The sequence below is a fragment of the Pogona vitticeps genome, chromosome 3, assembly GCF_051106095.1.
Source record: "Pogona vitticeps strain Pit_001003342236 chromosome 3, PviZW2.1, whole genome shotgun sequence".
NCBI lineage: Eukaryota > Metazoa > Chordata > Lepidosauria > Squamata > Agamidae > Pogona > Pogona vitticeps.
In genome coordinates, this window is record NC_135785.1 from 94740001 (window position 1) to 94761356 (window position 21356).

At 39.7% G+C, this 21356-nt stretch overlaps 1 protein-coding gene across 5 annotated transcripts in view; it reads left to right on the forward strand.

Annotated features, from left to right (window-relative positions):
• Positions 1-21356, forward strand: part of CTNNA3 (catenin alpha 3) — a 1002073-nt gene that overhangs the window by 15837 nt on the left and 964880 nt on the right. For all 5 annotated transcript variants that reach the window (XM_072995177.2, XM_072995180.2, XM_072995179.2 and 2 more), the window contains one exon: positions 15452-15618. In XM_072995177.2, coding sequence (XP_072851278.2) covers positions 15452-15618 — 167 coding nt within the window. The remainder of the gene's footprint in view (positions 1-15451; positions 15619-21356) is intronic.

The following is a 21356-nucleotide window of genomic DNA, read 5'->3' on the forward strand; positions in this document are numbered from 1 at the left end:
CTAATTTTGATTGTCTTTCTCTTGCAAATCAACTGGGTTTTATTTTCTGTCACGGAAAACATTACATTCTAAGTAAAGTTTGATGCTTTATTCCTACTTTTCCTTTGATAATTTTCTTCGTCACTAGTTAAATGGTGGCTATGACTCTTATAGTTTTATACAGTGGCCAGAATCCTAGTGGTGTTTGTGTTTGTTTTGTGTAGCTTTTTACAGCTTATTGTAAGTAACTGATGAGGTAGCAGGACATAACTCAGTTGTGCAATAGGGCCATGAGCGGGCACAAGATCAAGAGATGCTCCAGACTGTAATTAGCTGCAGCAGGTTAAATAAACCTTAAGGGATGCCTGTGGATTCCGGCTGTTGCCTTTTGTTTTATGCTAGTGAACGAAGAGGCAGAAATATGGAAGGCAAATTCTGCCAAGTTTGGCCCTTCCAAGAAATTGCTGGCTTGTCTAGCAGATAATTTTCTCCTACAAAAATTGTTTTCTGTTACCCCAAAGAGTAGGACAGATTCTGTGATCTTCCAATTACAAGAAAGGGAATTTTGATTTAACTTTCTAAATAGCTTAATCAAGCAGAGGTTGGTGCTTCATTCTGCCATTCTAGGATGAACCTTCACGCCAGCTTCCAGCATGGGATGCTACTGCCTGACAGCAGATGTTTGGCAGTGGAACACGGTGCCTGGTAGAATGGTGGATTCTCCTTCTCCTGGTGGCTGGATGTCTACCTATCAGGTTGTTCTGGCAGTGGATTTCCTGTAACGGCAGGAATGAGACAAGATGTCCTCCAAACTGTCTTCTGACCATATAATTCTATGAGAAGATAGGCTTCAGATGTTGGATTATATTATTTTGCAAAATTAAGAATTCACTGCTAACCCACCATCCAATACTGCAGATATAATTACATTACAGGGCTTGTGATCTGTGTGTACTACATCTGCTTTCAATAGTATTTTTAAACTGATTGGGAGAAAATGCAGTGTGGTGTGAAAGGAAAAGATAAATTATTATCTGTAATCATATAATGGAAAAAAGAGCACATTATAATCCGCTGGGAGCCTGGCGGCGGCGGCGGAACAAAGTCCAGGAGTCCGAGCATGGCCGGAATTGCCCAGCATGCTTTGGCTCCCAGTAGCGGTGGCGGTGGGGAACCTCTGGAGGCCTTCCCCGCTGCCATGGGAGGCCTCTCAGATGTCCTCCCACCGCCGATTGTGCTTCGGAGGCAATATCGGCGGTGGCGGGGGGGACCTCCAAGATGCGGTGGAGAAGCCCTGGAAAGCATCTGGAGGCAGATCGGCAGCCTACGGACTGGAAGGAGGAGGCGGGGAAAGCACCAAATTTGGATTTGGCTCTTTCCTCGCCTCCCCCTTCTGGTCCATAGGTCGATTCTCCGGCCGCAAGTCTAAGGGAAACTTTGCGGCCGGAGAAGTACGTACGTTGAAAAGTACGTAAGTGGAGCCGTACTTAAGTCGAGACTCCACTGTACTTTGAAGGGGACGACAGAGGACGAGTGTTACCGAAGCTACCAACATGAATTTGCCCCTTAATGGTACATTTGTTGGAATCACCATCTATCAGTGGAGATTTGTTGGATTCACTGTGTATCATTGTAGAAATAAAGATTATGTAATCAAATCCAGCAGAGATAGGGAATGTTTAGACTAATTTTAAGTGGAAGGACAACTCCTGTAATATGCAATCTAGTTTTCTAAATGGTAGTTACTTGACTTCCAACATCAGAAGGGTGCTGACAGTGAGAAGGGGGAATAGAATAGGGACATGGACTTAGACAGGTGCTCAACAGCACTGGATATTTGTACTGGCCATGATAATAATATGAACTTCTATTCCAGTTTAAATAGTTTACTAGACAAATGGGATATCATAGTATCATTTGTCCAGTGATCCCTCGGTAATTTTATATTCATGACTTTGCTGCCACATGTAATTTGCAGGCATCTTTTTAGGATGTCCGGGTAGTTCTTATCCAGATGAGGCAACATCTGGTTAGGGTGCTTTTTAGGATTTTCTTTTTTTTTTTTTTTTAGCCTTTCCAACTGTGTAGCATGAAGCCTGAATGAAAGTCCTGTTGACCCAGAAGCTTGTCTACTTTTCATCTTATCTGCTCAGTGGAGGCGTTTCTCTTAGCCCCACCTCTTTCACAGGTGTGCCTAATGGGGACACAGGAGGGGACATTCTTTGTTGCTGCTCCCAGACTTTGGAACTCCCTCCCACAGTTTGCTGTCCTTCCGCAAGCAGACAAAAATCCTTATCTTCAGGCAAACTTTTCCTCAGTGACTGGCTGCCTGAGTGGGGTTTTTTAAATGTATTGTTGTACCTTACTGCTTTGACTATGTTTTTGGTGTTACTTTTGTTTACCATTTCTCAAAATAGTATTTGTTTGTTCCTTTTTAATATTTGTCTACTACTATCCATTAGCTCAACATAAAAAAACTAAGATTATGGCCACAACATAAAAAAACTAAGATTATGGCCACTGGTCCCATCACCTCCTGGCAAATAGAAGGGGAATATATCGAGGCAGTGACAGATTTTACTTTTTTGGGCTCCATTATCACTGCAGATGGTGACAGCAGCCATGAAATTAAAAGACACCTGCTTCTGGGGAGGAAAGCGGTGACAAACCTAGACAGCATCTTAAAAAGCAGAGAAATCACCTTGCCAACAAAAATCCGAATAGTCAAAGCTATGATTTTTCCAGTAGTGATGTATGGAAGCGAGAGCTGGACCATAAAGAAAGCTGACCACCGAAGAATTGATGCTTTTGAATTGTGGTGCTGGAGGAGACTCTTGAGTGTCCCCTGGACTGCAAGGAGAACAAACCTACCCATTCTGAAGGAAATAAACCCTGAGTGCTCACTGGAAGGACAGATCCTGAAGCTGAGGCTCCAATACTTTAGCCATCTCATGAGAAAAGAAGACTCCCTGGAAAAGACCCTGATGTTGGGAAAGTGTGAAGGCAAGAGGAGAAGGGGATGACAGAGGATGAGATGGATGGATAGTGTCACCGAAGCTACCAACATGAATCTGACCCAACTCCGGGATGCAGTGGAAGACAGGAGGGCCTGACGTGCTCTGGTCCATGGGGTCACAAAGAGTCGGACACGACTAAACGATTAAACAACAACAAAATCCATTAGCTGCCAAAATTGTGGCTTCAGGACTCACTTGTCTTATTTGTGCAAAATCTCCTGTTTCAGATACCAAATTCTACGTAAAAGCTTGTCTCTGGTGCATTTGTGTGGAACATTTAAATATGGATTAAAAGATAGTAGGGAACATGGGGGAAATCTTATAAAAAGTCATTATGTAAGCAAAGGGGAACTATCAGAAGTGGTGTGCCATGATCCATCTTTCTTCCCATGTATTATTTAAAAGCATTTTAAATATTGCTTACTATTAAAAATCCTGAAATAGTTTGCAACATTGAAATATTTTCAATCTACTTCTACTGATTCACTAAAGAAGAAAAAAAAAGAAAAAAATAATCAGACTATATTCCTGCTGATCTTCTGACATTTACTTCTGGGGTCTGTTTATATACCCCCTTATCCTTAGTGATGCTTAATTAAAAAGTGAAATATTTATGCTTCCATTAATGAAATATATTTCCATAACCACAGCCTTTAAAAAAACATCATTATTGGATTTTGTATGCAGTGGCTCACAAAAGCCTGTGGATGGTACCGCATGGAGAAAAAAGTGACTCTGACAGGAAGGAAGGAAGAAATATTTTAGTAGTGAAAAGCTTTAAACCATAAATGCCAAACAATGATTTAATTAACTACTTATTATTGCGACTGATGTTTAATTACTGTAAAACCTGGACAGCAATGCAACGTGTTCCTAACATAATGACTTGTGCATTTCTCCCCATCCCCTCCTCCCTCAGGCAGGAGCGATTCACGCATAGCTCAAATGCTTGGTATCTATTTCCATTACTTACAGCCTATATATGGCCTTGGAGACAACAGCTGCAGCTTGTATTATTTCCATCTATTGCCTTGTCAGTGTTCGATGCAGTTAGCCGCTATCGTATCTCAAGTGAATTCTTAGATAAACTTTAACTCATAAATACCATAATCACTTAGGAACAAGCCTTGGATACTTCAGATACTGTTTGTTTTTAATCCGAAAAGGAAATTGAAAGATAGGGATTTGACATTTTTAATCTATTGATGACTATTACTCAAAGCAGACAAAGGCATATAAAGTAGCATTTCACTGAGTGTAACTGTGGTATGTAGAAGGGGTGTTTGAAAGCTTACCACATGGCCTACCACAAGTGTCAGTGAATAAGGTCTGCAAGACTAGCTGCAAAATTGTTGCATGGGCTCTTCTTACCTGTTCTAAAAGGACAGCCTATTAGTGGTAGCCTTCCGTTTATTCCTTTATGTTACTGTACATTCCTTTTGGGGCTTCTTGGTATATAACACAGAGTCAGTTATGGCAGTATATGTATATGCCTGTTAACAATATGCATATGACTGACAAATGTCTTTCAGGCATCACTTCTTGACTAGCTGGGTTTTTTTTAATTGCCTGAGATGAAGGATAAAATGCACACAGAAGTTGACCAGAGTGACAGTCAGATCTTACTTCAAGAGTAGCAATGGAACACAGTTGTCAGCCTGCATCTGGCTCTTTACACCTGGCTGGCAGACCTAGCTAATAAGCAGATATCCCCTCCCTTCTAGCTTCCCAAGGATACATTTTTTGCCAGTTTGACCTAAAGCACAACAATATTTTGTGTACTCCTTTCTTTACCAGACTGAATGCACACCAATGATTTAAACCAATCACTCCAGCTTCTAAGTGACATTATTCTGCTTCACATACATCTATGCAAAATAATGACTTTGTTATGGTTCAGGGAGAGGTCTCATTATGTTACAATTACATGCCAAGATCCAGTTGCATCTTGCAGTCTAAGATAACAGTCTCTATTTTTATGAGAATTTTGAACAACGCATCAAGATTCTGATGAACACCATGGGAAAGCGTGAGCTCCACCATCTCAACCCACGGCTGGGACATTGCTAAAATTTTGTAAACATTTTTTAAAAAGAAAAACAAATTATGCATTGAAATATGAAGTGAAAAACACATGGAATAGGAAGTTAAAACCACTCCTTAAATATCTCACTTACCTTGAAAACCCTATTAGGGTAGCTATATGTCGGTTTCATCTTGACAGCACAGAACACAGACACGCAAAATTATTACAGTTCGGTAGAATTGCTTTATGTAAAATGAAGATTTTTACCTAAGGTTTTTATTTATGATGCTGCCAATAAAAGATATTAGAACAAGGTTTGATGGATTGGCAGACTCTGATTAATAAATATTGTAATTGTGATGAAAGAGCAAGGATAAATTTAAAAAAAACAGAGCCTTTCCTATAATCCTAGAATTCCCTGGTTTACATGGCCTGGCCCAGTTCAGTTCTGTGGTCCAACTGGATCAGCTCACACTTCCTGACTACTTGTACCATCAGGCAACTCTCCTGGAGACCCTGCTGCCTTTCTTTCAGGTACTTTTGCCTCCTGCACCTTTCTTATGTTGCAGTAGGGGTTGGGTATTCAACTGGGGTTGCACATCTCAGAGGTGCTGGGCACCTGATCGAGGCTGGCAAAGAATCAATTTAAAAAAAACCTACCTTGACCCTTTCTTTGTGGGAGCCAGAGCTCAATGAGAACACTGTTCCAGGCATCTTTGATAAGGGCATAACGTAGACTCCTTCCCTGAGCAAGGTCTTCTTTTGTTCCTCCACCATGTTTCCCCTTCTGCTCTTGTGCTCCGAGCTGACCAGGCCTGATACAGGCCACTCACCCCCAGCAACTCTGACTTCTCCATTTTGTTGTCCCCCTCCCGTTATTCTCCCTCTCTGTTCATCCCCATCAGCTGGTTATAGAGATCTGCTCTCACTACCTCACTGGGGGGGCTCCCATCCCTCAGCTTCCCTCCCCCAACATTGAGCTGCCCAGACAGCCTCAGTACCCACCAGAGACCCAGCAGAAGAGAATAGGCTCTCAATATGGTGCAGGGTAAGATCAGATGACCTAGCAAGCAGTGCTGGAGGCAACTCCCTTACAGAGAGTCAGACCAATGTCCATTGGTTTATAGGAGCACAGGCTGCTGGTCTTTCTTGTATGGTTTGTACTGAGTTGCAAAACATAGTAGTGTAATAGGCCCTGGTACTCCCAGGATTTTACACCTGCGTAAAGGTTGAAGAGGCAGCTATTTCCTGTTCTGTTTTATTTTGTAAGCCGCCCCGAGTAGACATGGTCTAGAGGGGCGGGGTAAAAATCAAATAAATCAAACAAACAAATAAATAAATAAATATTTTCTGCTTTGCTTTCAGAGCATTCCTATTCTAGTCTTGGGATTCCAGTGATAAATCTGTCATGTGGTGGTGTGCTTCTCAGAGGGTGGTTATGCACTGAGAATGGCACTATGCCAGAGTTGAAAAAGGCAAATTTTTTGCACTGTACATACAACCTAGCAGAACTATCACAAGTTTTATTTTTAATATTGTTCGTTTTGTATCAATTTGCGTCTTTTGGAAGACACTCCATTCAAAATACACAGACGCTGAACTCAGCTTGGTATCAATTTCAGCTCAGTTCGGTGCCTTTTTCAACTTGGTGCTCAGTCATTGAGCTCGGTGCTCCTCTCAACCCAGCATGCCCCCAGCCCTCAACTTGGTGTCCTGAACTCAAACCCAAGGCTGGCCATGGTTAGAATAGATTCTAGTTAAAAAATAGGTAGAATAGACTGGGTCATAAAGAAACACTGGCTATGATTCTGATAGATATCCAATACATGAACAAGGGCTTGTGCATACAGAGCACAGCTATTCATATTTGTCTTTCAACCAGCACTCCTGCCTTCTCCATGTTACATTTCAAACAGTTTGTAAGAGGGAGTAACTATAACGACACATTATGTGAGAAATGCTCCAGGACTGGAACAGTCAAATTTGCAATATTTTTTGTTGATTAAATGATGTAAAAGTCCATTCAAATCAGCCTGGAGTTCCCAACTCCAAATCTGTAGTTTTTTCCACTTCTTCTGGGGCTTGCACTTTTTTTGGAATCTAATGCCTTCACATCAGCTCAGATGATGTGATCATTTAATCAATGTGGAAGGACTTGTAGCCATTTTATATGAAGCCGTTTTGCCCAGCTACAGCAGTAGTGAGAGAGGCAGGACAGCAGAGAAATTGGCTGTTGTTTGAATCCTCTCCTCCACATATCTGGTGCCTTGGTCTGCTTGTTTTCCTCTTCCTTTCCAATTAAGTTCCTCCCTCCCTTCTCCAATTCCCTTTTTTAAAAGGATGGTTGCCCTAGCATTATGACAATTAGGTGAAAAGAGAAAAAGAGAGAGTGATGAATCAGAAAAGAGAGGAGGAAGTTTTCAGTCAGCCTTGTTCCCAGCTTGTTAAGGTAGCTCTGCTCTGGCTGTCCAGATTTGTAGGAGATAGAGCAGAGAAACAAAACTGACTGATAAACTTCCTCCTTTCTCTCTTGGCCAATTCATTATTCTCCTTTTCCCCTCTAGCACTAGAGCAGCAAACCTTTAAAAGAAGAAAGAAAAAAAGAGAAAGAAATGGAAATGGAAAGAGAAGGGAAGGGAAGGGAAGGGAAGGGAAGGGAAGGGAAGGGAAGGGAAGGGAAGGGAAGGGAAGGGAAGGGAAGGGAAGAAGGAAACAAGCAAACCTGGGCACCAGGTGTGGGAAGGAGAGGATTCAAATGGTTAACAAGCTGCAAACAGGGTTGATTTCCTCCCTTCTCTCTACTGGCTCCTGTGAAATGAATTAACCCTCGGAAAAATGTCATCCTGGGTACAACTTCACAGTGTATCCATTCACATTTTTTCCCTGCCATGTACTTGCATCCAGAATACCTAAGTCTCAAAAATGTTTTACTGGATGCCATCTGGATACTTTTGTTGGGGTAGTAGTGTGGCTCATGGTCAAAATTCTGTTCATCGGTTCTTCTAAAAAATAAAATATGGAATTCACTGTATTTTGGCATACACTCCCAGGAATAAAACAGTGAGCAGTTGTTGCTGAGTCCAGATGTATAATAGCTGTGAAACCATTGTAGAAGGCAGCTGTGAATCCATTACAGGGGGCAGCTGGAGCATCAGATATCATGTACATAGATGACACTGCAGTAGTAAAAATAATAAAATTTCACTACTGCAAATGCTCCTTTTTTCATAGAGCCTGCCTTACAGCAAGGAGCTATGGGTTAGTCACAGTGTCCATCTGGACATTGTGGGTACACCAGGTAGGGGTGGCCATACCATGAAGATAGGTAAAATAGGCACTCAAGCAGTAGAAGGCGCTGCTATTTTCCCACCTTCCAAATTTGTGTGTGATTTAAAATAATGGATCAAGGATGAGTTTAATTTTGACTTCTCAGATGGAAAAGAGTCTAAACCAGGCACTTGATACCAGGAGATAACGAGAAGAGTTAAGTCACTTGTGGCTTATTCAGTTAAAATTGACTTTATCATGGGCATAGAGTCGAGAGTGAAAAATAGGAAGTGTGAATGGAACGAAGATGAATGAATAGAATGTTCTCTGTTGGAGTTACCCTGGCACTAAAGATAACTGAAGTCCAAGATAACCCCTTATTACCTTTCCTTTAATGGAAAATTCTTCATTCTATAAGGCTCACATTGCTGGAAAGCAGTGGGAGGAAAAAAATTGACAGAAGTGAAGAAAGACTTCATCTGTGACTTTATTCTACTTAACAACAGTAAGAGAATGTACAGGGAAATGAAAGTTCAGTTTCTCAAATATACACATTGGGATGGTAGAATTTATTTTCAGAAAATGGAAAATATGACATGACAACAGTAGGAGATAAGGGTCTGTCTGTTTACTAGTTTTTCTGTAACAGACAAATTGGTTGTTTTTGTTTTGTTTTGTTTATAACTCATTTTCCCCCTAGGAAGACCCAAGGAGGCTTAAAAGAATTTTAAAAATCTGGACACATTTGTTAGGAATAGTAGTATGGCTCATGGTTAAAATTCTATTCATGGGTTCTTTTAAAAAATAAAATGGAGAACAATAAAATGACAATAAGTCACTATACTAAAATGCAATTGAATATATTAATTATTAAAATTATTTTAAATTATTAAATAAAATCAGGAAGGCATTTTAAGGGCAGGTTTTAACAACTAAAACTATTGGCAGAAAAAGTTTTTAAAGGAGGAGTTGTATTTGTTATCTTTTAAATTGTGTTCACTTGTGTTTAGTTGGTGTGAAGTTAAGGTTAAAAGGTGCATGAGTATGCTAATGTAGTGATGTCTGTCCTACACCCCCTAAAGGAGGGGTGAAAAAGAACCCCCTCAGCTTATACTCAAGTCAATGTCAAAATTACATGTTCTCCCCCGCAGTTGAGGTGTTCTCCGGACTCCCCCACTCATCTACGGGCGCCTGCAGCCTCTGCGGGTGGTCCGATGACCCAGGTTAAGTACACTGCATTTCCGCTTCCAGGACACTCCCATCCTTCTCCTTCTGCATATTCTATGTAACCACCTTCCATCTTCCTCCTCCATCCTCCGTCTCCCTCCATCTTGTTATATAGCTGTAGAGCAGTAAATAAGTGCAGCATCCAGTATGAGTCCTCCCTCTGCAGGCAGTGAAGTGTGTCTCCCAGCTCAGAAGGGCAGTATCTTCAAAAACATTTAACCTACATATGCCTCAATTAATGTAATTTTATTGGTATCTATTTTTATTTTTGAAATTTACCAGTAGCTGCTGGATTTTCCACCCGAGGCTTATACTCGAGTCAATACGTTTTTCCAGTTTTTTGGTGGTAAAATTGGGTGCCTTGGCTTATATTTGGGTCGGCTTATACTTGAGTATATACGGTTTTGTTAAAGTGGGTTGTGCTGTTTTCCTTTAAAAAAACAAGGAGATTGAATTTGAGATTAAAAATCAAAACCTGTTTGCCCATGTTAAAATATACTTTTAGTAGTGGATGTTTTAATATAATGATTATTGTTAATTGTAGGACACATTCATTTCCCCCCCGGGATAAAATGGTCTTTTGCATCCTTCATTGCTTGTCTACATTTACTTCACAAAAGCTCAATATTCATGAAATAAAATCTGGACTTTGAATCACAATCAGTGCTCCTGTTCCTATTTATGTAGATAATCAGCCAACTAATAATATTATGAATGCATATATCACTCTGAAATCTACCATTTCATTAATCAGTGCTTGAGGACTCTTGTACTTTATCCAATTCACAAAATCTATTACACCATCTATTTTACACATAATGATAGCTCCATGAGAATGTAGCTATGTTGTGTAGCAGAGCAAATCAAAATTCTACAAGGCAATTCCAAAAATGTGGGCAGATAAAAAAATATAACTTTGAAGCTGGGCTTTGGATCAGCACTACATTTGGCACAATTCTAGTAAACAATCCTTTTCCCCTGTGCCAAATTTGGGGAAGTTTGGACAATAGGCTTTTATGATTTTTTTAAAAGTAAAAAAAAAACCTGTTTTAACTCTCCCATTCAGAAACAGACAACCCCAAACAACTCCAGTTTTAAAGCAGATCACATACATTGAAAAGACCAGTCTTGCTTATCTTGAAAGAGAATGGTTGGCCTCACCTACTGTTTTTATTTGGAATGAATCCAAGTTTCAGGGACTGAAATATTGATCCTCAAAAAAGGCCTTTCAAAAGGGAAAAACAGCCACTTTGTTATAACACCGAGCATGAATGCTACAGGATTGCCAGCAGGAACTTTATAAAATGATATATTGTATACATTAATAGGTGAGGAAGGAGATATATGGAAAGCTGCAGGGTGATTAAAAGTCACAGAAACATACAGGAAAGGTAGGTTTTATTTAAAGAGTAAAACAAAAACAAAAAGACCCCCAGATCTGTCAGTGTTCATCAAGCATGTTCAGATCAGGAGAGATTCATCCCCTAGGAGGGCAGTGTTGTCCTCCATTTTCTCCTCATGTCTCTTTTTACCTCCTCACTGGAGGTAACCTTGCTAGTCGTAAACCATATGTGTGTTGTCCAGAGGTCACAGTAAAGGAAAACAGGTTACTTCCATAAGGTTACTTAACTATTGTTCTTTGAGTGGTTGTCTGTGCTATCCTTCCTTCCATGTCAGCATATACAGAAATATGTTGTTTATAACTGCAGCTCCCATTGTGTCAGATGTGTAGAACTGAGGACTAGGCCACTGGACATGTGTATGAGGAGAACAGAATTACCGACCAAAATCTCTAGCAATGGAATGTTCCATAATTGTGCTCTGTGCAAGTTCAGGCCAATATATATGAATACACTGAAGATCACTCAGAGTACAATAGTTAAGAGGAAAGCAACATGTCTTTCAACACTGCCAAAGGGGCAGGTCTTCCAGCACATCCCAGGACAGTAGACTAGTTTAGGAGGTGCAGGACAGACATTGCTACACATACAGTTTTGTCCTCCAAGAAAACTCAGTGGTTCTTCATTTCTGGCCTTCCAGATATGTTGTACACCAGTCCCAGAGACTGTTACAATTGGCCAGGCTGCCTGAGACTTCTGGAAGTTGAAATCTAAAGCATCTGGAGGACCAGTGGTTGAGAACGACTAGACTAGAGAATTCTGGAAAAAATGGATGAGGGGCTGTGACAGCTGCCTTCCAGCATCTGCCACCAGAAGCAGTTGCCGCATTCTGCTAATGTTAGAGCTAGCCCTGTCAAGTGGTACTTACGGAGAACCTAAGGAGTCTTTGTTGAAGGATTATTTTCTTTTTATTCCGAAGAACAATCATAGTTGGGCATGTGGCCCCTTCATTGCAGTCCCACACTGTGTGACAAACACAGTGTTCTTTTAATCTTAAACTTCACTCCTTCTGTCTGTTATCATTCATTCCTGGATCATAAGAACTCTGCTATTTTGCATGCAGAATTAATCAGTTCTTTTCTCGCTTTCCTTCATATCTTTTTTCAGTTCCCCCTTTCTGTCTACCCTGCAGTAATAAATTCTCTTTGCCAAGTTAATCAGTTCTCCCTTGTCCCATTTTTCCCCTTCCTTAAATTCAGTGATTTTTTTTTCTGTGCCCAACAAATCTATTAGCTCTCCTGCATCAATTATTCAAAGCTGCAGCCAGCAGTTGCAGTACTTCTTCCCTGGCCAGGGAAATACAACTTGAAAACAGTCTTAATGTATTGATTCTTCTTTTATTCTTGTGAAACACCTCTATGAAAAAAAATAAATGTTTGGCTGGGGAAACTTGGGATAGTTTCATTCCCCCCCCCTCTGCTTGTTGTTGCAAAGCAGAGTTATTGAACAAATTATGATTCTCAGGATTGTAATTTTGCAAAGAACCAGAGGGTCATAAAATTTTACCCATCGTATAGGGTCAGACCATCTGTCATCCTTCTCCAGATAAACTGCTGCTTTATCAGTTAATGCATTGCACATGCTTTAAAGAAATCAGTCTACATTTTTAAAAATCCATTTGTTTTAGGAAGAGTCTGCAGCGAACCCCTAGCTAACAGTTTTTCCCTGTGGCATGCACTCACAATGGAAGGCCTCTGATTTCTATAGTATTGTTTGAAGTAGCCGCAACATCTGTAATTTACGGTGTGCTACAAGTGGAGAAAAGGAATAAGGGACCATTTGTTGAGTGATTGGAATGGAAAATTTTGGCTTTTCTCATGTTGTTGGACAATAACTGCCATCAGATTGAGAGTGGTTTAAGCTCTTCTAATACTTCAGGTAGGAAACAAACTGTTATTCCCTCATTGGCCACGGCAGCACTCCTGCCCCAACTAGTGAAGGACATGGCAGCAATTCCCTTGATCTTCTTGCCTTAGAAGGGAACAGAAAACATAGAAAAGAAAAAATGGGAGCATCCTATTGGTATAAATGGAGCAATATTTTTCAGTTTGAAGGTGGGTTTAGGTCTCTGTCTCCAGAGCCAGAGGTTGGGAGTTCAGTTCCCCACTAGGCCTGTATGACAAGGGCTGGACATGATTATCTATATGATCCCTTCCAGCACTGTCAGTCTAAGATCACAACACTGCTGGTAGCTCATTGGTTTAGGTCTCTGGCTGCAGAGGAAATTTCTTATTCTTTTATTGTACAGCAAGCACTTCTGAATGGGAAATTTGCCAGTGGTCAGTTATCATGTTGTCTTCAATGGTCCACTGACTGTTAACTTTAATCTGTGAAATACAGTAGGGCTATCAAATATGATTTCTGCATAGTTACTGACCTTCCCAGATATGCAAAAATATATTGTGTATTTTAAAGTAACAAATCATGGTACACTGAGGATCTATTATATACTCCTTGCTTTCTCGGGAAATACAGCCTCTTCTGTGCCTTCTTCACTAGCATGTTGGCATTTATAGTTCATGAGAGGTCCTCTGAGATGTAGGTGCCAAGAAATTTAAAACTACCGACTCTATCCACTTCCTCACCATTTATGTACAGTGGTAAATGTACATTTCTCTTCCTACTAAAATCAATTATGAGTTCTTTAGTTTTTTTAATGTTAAGTGTAGGATTATTTTCTTTACACCAGAGTATCAGCCCTCGTACTTCCTTTCTGTAAGCAGACTCATTGTTCTTATTTATCAGCCCCATCACTGTCGTATTGTCCGCAAATGTAATAATTGTGTTGGTATTATATAGTGGGGTGCAATCATGTGTGTACAGGGAATAAGGAAGGGACTTAGTACACAGCCCTGGGGAGCTCCTGTACTTAGAATAATAATAATAATAATAATAATAATAATAATAATAATAATAATAATAATAATAATAATAATAATAATAATAATAATAATTTATTGTCATTGTAAGTATATACACAGTATACCCATACGAAAAACATACCAAAACAACAACAAACAAACAAACCCTGCAAGACCCATCACAGCACAGAAACATAATCCCACCACCTAGCCCAAAACCATGCTGCAAAACCCACCCAGAACAGTCTTTAAAAAGCAGAAAGCAGCACCTTACCTTACCAGGCCGTCCGAAGCCTCCTCTGATCACACAAAAAGCTGTTTCATCCACAATTTATAACACTGTAAGCTCCCATTGCTAGTTGTCTGAAGTCTGCAACAATACCCCTCCTCTTAGTGCAAGACAGTAGGTAACTTTTTTTTTGCTGAAGGACCCTAGTTGTAGCAATGCATTGCAGTGTTTTGCTACCTTTGATCTCTAAAATCAAACTCCATGGCCACTGGGAATCTCATTCCAGAAGTGCTAGTTTTTTGTATTTAAAGACTTCCTTCTACCATCTCACAAGTGCCATGGCTTCCACATGATGAAATGAATTACATGGGGCCCATGAGAGCTGCAGGATAGATGTAGGAGTGTGTTTAATTTCCAAAAATTATATACTGGAGACATCATCATCTTTCCATAGGCGCAGAACAATTTCATGATTTCAGCTGATAGAAAAGTATCGACTAGAACATCAGAAGTGGTACTTCTAATCAGGGGTGAGCAACCTCTGAGGGTTAGGGAACTTGATGGGCTACAATCCTGAATAAAAATGTGCTTCTCCCTGGTAAGTTATTTCCTCAAAAGTCTCAATATGGCTTGGTTTGCCATTTAAATGTAGTTTTGCCCCCAGTTCTTTTTAAGGCAGGAAATGTTATTTATTTATTTATTTGCCACTCTCCTCCTAATAATCCATTAAAACTAAACAATAATCACAATTAAAAACTGTATAAGAAACTATACTAAAAACAGGCATCTAACAATCTTAAAACCATAATTGAAAAACCTTTCAAATATATTCACAAATCTCTAAATTCAAAATATACGACGCTCCTAAAAGCCCCACTTAAAAGCCTGCTTGAAAAGGAAGGTCTTTGCCTGATTGTGGAAGGACAAGAGGGAGAGGGGTCAACCTGGCTTCTCAAGAGAGTGCATTCCACAGTTTAGGAGCAGCCACCGGGTAACCATGATCAGAAACATAAATCTGGGAACGACTGTCAGATAGTATATAAACATTTTCTAGATTATTTCCCTGCCCCCCCATTAATTTATTAGCTTCTGAAGCTAGGGAGAACAAATGAAATTCTGAATTCTGGATCCTCCACAATATGTTTAGTCGTCAATTTATAACCACACCTGTTTTTCTGTACAGGATCAAACACAAAGAGACCGAACACCAGAGGCAGAATTTTCCTGTTAGTGCATATCTCCTTGGATGCAGTGCTATTCACTTGAAGACAGGTCAAGGATCAAATTCAGCAAGGAGTCATTACGTGTGAAGAATCTCCTTTCAGTCATAGCACGGCATCTCGGGCAGCAGATTCCAAATCACTTGTTCAATATTGATGATTTTGCCTTACGAATTTACTCATGGGAGGATGAAGTGCAGCATTTATTGTGTCTTTGTTTTGCAGGTGAAAGCCTAAAAACTGCAGCGAAAAAATTCACAGATGATCCTTGTTATTTGCCCAAAAGGGAGGCAGTTGTCCAAGTAGCACGTGCTCTCTTGGCTGCTGTTACAAGACTTCTTATTCTGGCAGATATGATTGATGTCTCGTACCTGTTGCAACATCTAACCACAGTGAGTAGTTGTGAAGGTTGACAAATGAAGCATACATCTCATTTTCTCGGTTGTCAAGCTTCCTTCCGTACTGGATTTGGGGTTATGTCTGAGTAAATTCTTAATTAAAATAGTCATGCTATTTTTAGCATGGAACTTGCAGCTACTGATCAAGAGAGAAAGAGAAATGGATTTGGAATCAACTCAGCTCAGACTGCATTTCATTTCATATCAAAGGCAGTGGGAATACTACTTTTATTTTAATAAACATGGGGAACAATCTACTAGACTGTTTTTCTGTGCATGCTTCCAGAGGATGAATTTGGTGGGTTTTGCCCTTTGAAACTAGCATCTTTTAATCCACAAGACATTTCAACTTTAGATTTCAGTCTGTATTAAATCCTGTTTAAAATTTTTATCCAAGCCTAGTAATATTTTTCTTATTTCAGTCCTTCTGATATCAGTTGCAGAGAGGTTTAGCTGCTTTTACTAACATAAGCATGCTGTTGTTTGAGAGTATAATTTCTGGTTATTATAGTGCACTGATTTCTATTATTTTTATTGTTGTAGATTGCATTGTGGAATTTGTTTGGGGAAAGGCTGAATGGGATTCCGAGCAAAAATGAATAAAATTACTCTTTGGAAATGCGAGTTAATACCCAGAGCTGCAATCTAAAAAAGTTAAACATGGTTAAGACTTAATGAAATCAAATGGGGCTTCAGCTGGTAATTGCTAACCTGTTTCAATGGTTTCTTTGTGGCGTAAATATGACTCAGGCAGAGTTAGGCTGTGGCCTCTGTCTGTTTATGAATTCAGCACATGGTGTCTCGAGGGAGCAACAAGCATATATATTGTTTTCCTTGTTTTGTATTTCATAGAAGTAATATTCTTGTTTCCTCCTTCTTCTACAACACATGTGTCAAACTCAAGGCCCGCCGGGCCATTTGATATACAATACACAGGCACTTACTTGGTCACCCATAATGCTCCACAAGGATGCTGGGAATCTGCCCAGCGGGACTTCTAATCCCAGCATTCCAAGCGGTGAAGAGTCAGAAAGTGCAGCTGCTTTACCATACAGCACTTTGGGAAATGTAGTCCTCGCTATTGCCCACTCCTGTTCTTACATTTATATAGACTTACAGATACAATCAGCCCTTTGAGGGCAACCGTAATGCCGATGCAGCCCAAGATGAAATTGAGTTTGACACCTCTGCTCTACAACAATCCTATTGCTACAGTTCCCGTTTTGGAGACTAGGAAATTGTAAAGCAGAAACTTTGGGGCAAAACTGGTGTTTGTTGTTGTTTAGTCGTTTAGTCATGTCCGACTCTTCGTGACCCCATGGACCAGAACACACAAGGCCCTCCTGTCTTCCACTGTCTCCCGGAGTTGGGTCAAATTCATGTTGGTAGCTTCGATGACGCTGTCCAACCATCTCATCCTTTGACACCCCCTTCTCCAACCCAGCTAATCCAGAAGGAGTTCTAGGAGCTTAGTGTGTGGATCTGATCATGGTGTAATTTCTATCTGTTTCCTGTTCTAACAAAGAAAAGCCAACAGGGTGCTGTCATTCCTCATGGGATGCCCAAACATGATTACAGTGTGCATGTTCTTCAGGGAGGTTTCTTCTGTATCCTCCAATACAGTACTTTGATATGTGCGGTTCATCAAAGTATTGGAGGATACAGAAGAACCTCCCTGAAGAACATGCAGACTGTAAACATATTTGGGCATCCCATGAGGAATGACAGCACTTTGTTGGCTTTTCTTTGGAAAAGATAGAAATATGGAAACAGATAGAAATATGGCTGGGTAAGCAGCTTATAAGCGGTAACACAATTTCCTCAAGAACCAGAGCTTTTGTATTGTCACTCTACTGACAAAAAATCTTGGCCACCAGAGGGTGCAAAGGAGCAAGCTTGTTTTGTAGCCACTACCTCCTCAACCAAACCAAACCAAGATCATAAAAGAAATATATTTGGAGGTCCACCAAGGTGCAAATATAGGCATGCATGTCCACAGAACCCTGGAAGTTGCACGACCTTCCTGTATAATAGCTCAGCAATTTGGATGGTGAAAGCTCACAGACCCGCTGAAACAGAAAAATTGTTCCTGTAAATTATAAGACTATAACTTGATAGGATATGTCTGTGTCAAAGGTGTTGGAATTATAGCAACCTGCATATTATGTCTTTAAGAGGTTTGGATGGGAGGAAGTTTGGGTTCTCATGTCACTCACACAATAGCAGCCAATTGTTCCCTCTCTACTTCCGATTCATTTTCAGTCTTTTTTTTTTTAAACTCAGGGCAGGGCTCTGCGTCAGTTAGCAAGTGTTCTGCTAGTATGTTAGAGTTTGACAGTTATGGAGTCAGCAATTAGATTCTGAATGAAATGCTTATGTAACCAATCAGTTAATCAAATAATGAAGTTAACCAGTTAGACCCAAAACTGAAATTGTTTGAGGTTGCTAGAAATAGGGAAAAATAGGCATGTTGACAGTAAAGAAAGAGCAAAAAAAGTATTCAGTGAATGGTGATTCTCAGTTTGCTACTGATGTACAAGGGTTTAAAAAACATAGTGGATCACCTCAGATTCAAACTTTGTAAAACTGAATTTTAACCAGAATTGGAGCTTCAGTTCATACTATATGTACGAAGATTTGTGAGTAAAATAGAAACATTTTTCATTCTTTTTCAACATCAGAGTCTCTGACTGAATCTATTGAGACTGTCGTGCCAGTTGAGGTAAAACGAACCAAACAATAATGGGTGGTGTATTTGAGGGTAACGTTAATAATTTGTTCTGCAGGTCCCTGTCTAGATTTTTTCTCCACTGTATAACTGGAGGATTTAAGCCAACAATTTTCACACTCTGGCAATAAAAGGAGGTTCATTTGGTCAGCTGCAGCTTTTGTCATAGGAAAATGACTGCTAGATTTCTCTGTCTTCCTATAAGAAATCTGCTAGCTGAATCTCTGGAGGTCAAACAGCATGAGTATGGTAGTTCTAGAACTGTGTCTGAAAGAGACAGAGAGGTTTCCTTTGCTCTTAGTGAAAATCAAATGCTGTTTTTCTGCGAGTCACTTAGAAATCAGCTGGGAACTATTTCTGTTGGAGTTAATATGGTGTGAACCCCACTCTTATGCTCTGCTTGATGTACGTGTAAATAAACCTTATTCTACTGAAGTTCTAAAAGTCTCCAGTGACCTTCTTCTAAGTAAATCAACCTTGGATTAAAATGCCTGCGGTTCTCCCATTATCAGTCCAGGCTTTTCTCTTGTTCCACCTCATGGTGCTAGGAGCAAATGTTAAATGTATAAGAAATAAAAGAGTACTTTGAAAATCAAGAAGAAGTGAAAATAAGCTTGCTTTCATCCCCTTAAATAATTCTCAGATAATGCATTTTTGAATGCCTTTATTCCCCTCCTCTGGTTTTTCCTAGTTTAGACATTATGCCAGTGATACAGTATGTGTATAAATTTCTGCTACCATGCAAGCTAGTCTTGCTGAGATCCCTTCATAAAAAGGCAGCCTTAAAGACCTCTAAGAAAGAATTTACTGCAATACAAAGCTAAGGAGAGCGCAAGCAGGTAGCTCTGGCCTCACACATATGTGGAAGGCAAAAAATCCTAGGTTTGAATCTGAATCATAAGATGAAAGGTAAAACTAGACATTAAAGGGATATATTCTATAATTAATCTATTTCCCACAGTGGGGTTTTTCAAACACCTGCCTCATCACCCATATTTACCATCCATTGTCCAATCATAAATGCAAAACACACCAAATGCAAGATTTGTAAGCGAGGGGAATCATATGCTATGGGAAATAGTTGCCTTCCACTAATTGAGGGGGTGTCTATTTGAAAAATTTACTAAACATATTATTTAGTTTGGCTGCACATCTGTGGCTAAAAAGCTAGAAGCTTAATCCGAGCTATCCGTGCAATGCCAAATGTGAAGGGATTTTTGTTTGAAAAATTATTTATATGTCGCCTTTCTCTGCATAGAGACCCCAAGGCGCACACAACAGGTAAGTGCAAAAGGAAGAACACAGAAATGTAGTATACTGCTGCAAAAGGTCATACATTAATAAGTCCCATTCCAAACACTCTTCAACTCCTTGTGTTGCTACAATTATTCTTTTAGACATTTAAACTTAGAATAGAATTATGAAAGGTCTTTTTAAAAGATAGAAAATATCTGATTAAAACGAAGACAACAAGCCAATCTTCCCAGCCTTCCAGAATGTCAGAACAAAAACTATAACAGAAATTGGCCAATAGTGACATATAAAAGGGAGAAGAAAGCAACAAAAAGGGGATCATTTAGTACAAAGGCATAATGCTTCATGTGAAAATGTTTTAAAATTAGACCCAAAATTGAAATTGTTTGAGGTTGCTAGAAATAGGGAAAAATAGGCATGTTGACGGTAAAAAAAGAACAAAAAAGTATTCAGTGAATGGTGATTCTCAGTTTGCTAATGATGTACAAGGGTTTAAAAAACATAGTGAATCACCTCAGATTCAAACTTTGAAAAACTGAATTTTAACCAGAATTGGAGCTTCAGTGATAGAAGATTAGGGATGGGCATCTATGGCTAGAAATACCAAATGTTGGTACAGGATGTATGATAATTTGTCATAGGATGTACACTGTGATTATTTTGGAAATCTGGATACTTTCAGTCGATTTTAAGTACAAAATTGCATTATATGGTGAAAAATATTTTTCACTGTATTGCTTACTAAGTAAATTGTATTTTTAAAATACAAATTACTTGGCTTTTGCATTGCAGGAACGAAAAGTGTCCTTTTCAGTTCATTTCCCACTAGTGAAAATTCATTTTCAAAATGACTACTGCTTTCAGCTTGTTTTTTGAAGGAAAAATTGAATACAAACATTGGCATGAAGTGAGAAGCAATTTTGGAAAGGTTTCTGAAAATGCTCAGGGTTATATTCCAATATATTTTTAAACATTTCTGTCCAAATGAAAGCTCAGGATTAGTTCAGCCAAGTCAATGAAATCAACTGCACAACACAAAATACTGAAATACGTACTTCAGTACATATTCTCTTCAGAAAATTCTCTTCAGGCTTTATTTCCCCATGTTTCCTCTTATGAATAATTTTATAATGGCCTTCTGGGACTCCCTGGCCAGTGTTGGAGTGGCCGGTGAGTAGATCTTTTTGGAGTTGTGGCAGGTGGTGGCACCTAGTTCCAGCTTGTTCTTGAGTCATTGTTTACCCAGTGGCTTGGCCAAGCTGCAAGACTAGGCCACAGTTGCCAAAACATCTATTGGACCCAAGTATGAAGGAGAAACTAAGTCGCAGGATGTAGGGAAAAAATGGGCTTATTCTGTTTCAAAAACTGGCCAAATCAATCTATGGTCTTCCTCATGGGCTAATCAAAAGAAGCAAGGAGTGGCAGTGCATTGGTTACCATTGTAATGCATTCAACAGACATTTTGTTGGACACATTAAGACCATTTATACAATACCCTGTTCCCCCGAAAATAAGACCGAACCTGAAAGTAACCCGTAGTATGATTTTTCAGGATGCTTGTAATATAAGCCCCACCCCAAAAAAGCCCTAGTTATGTGAAACCCCGCCTTCCACCATTGTGCAACAACCAGAAGATGACATGTCTGCATTTGAATAAATGTAGATGTTTGTACATGGAAAAAAATCCCCTGAAAATAAGCCCTAATGCGTTTTTTTGGAGCAAAAATTAATATAAGACCCTGTCTTATTT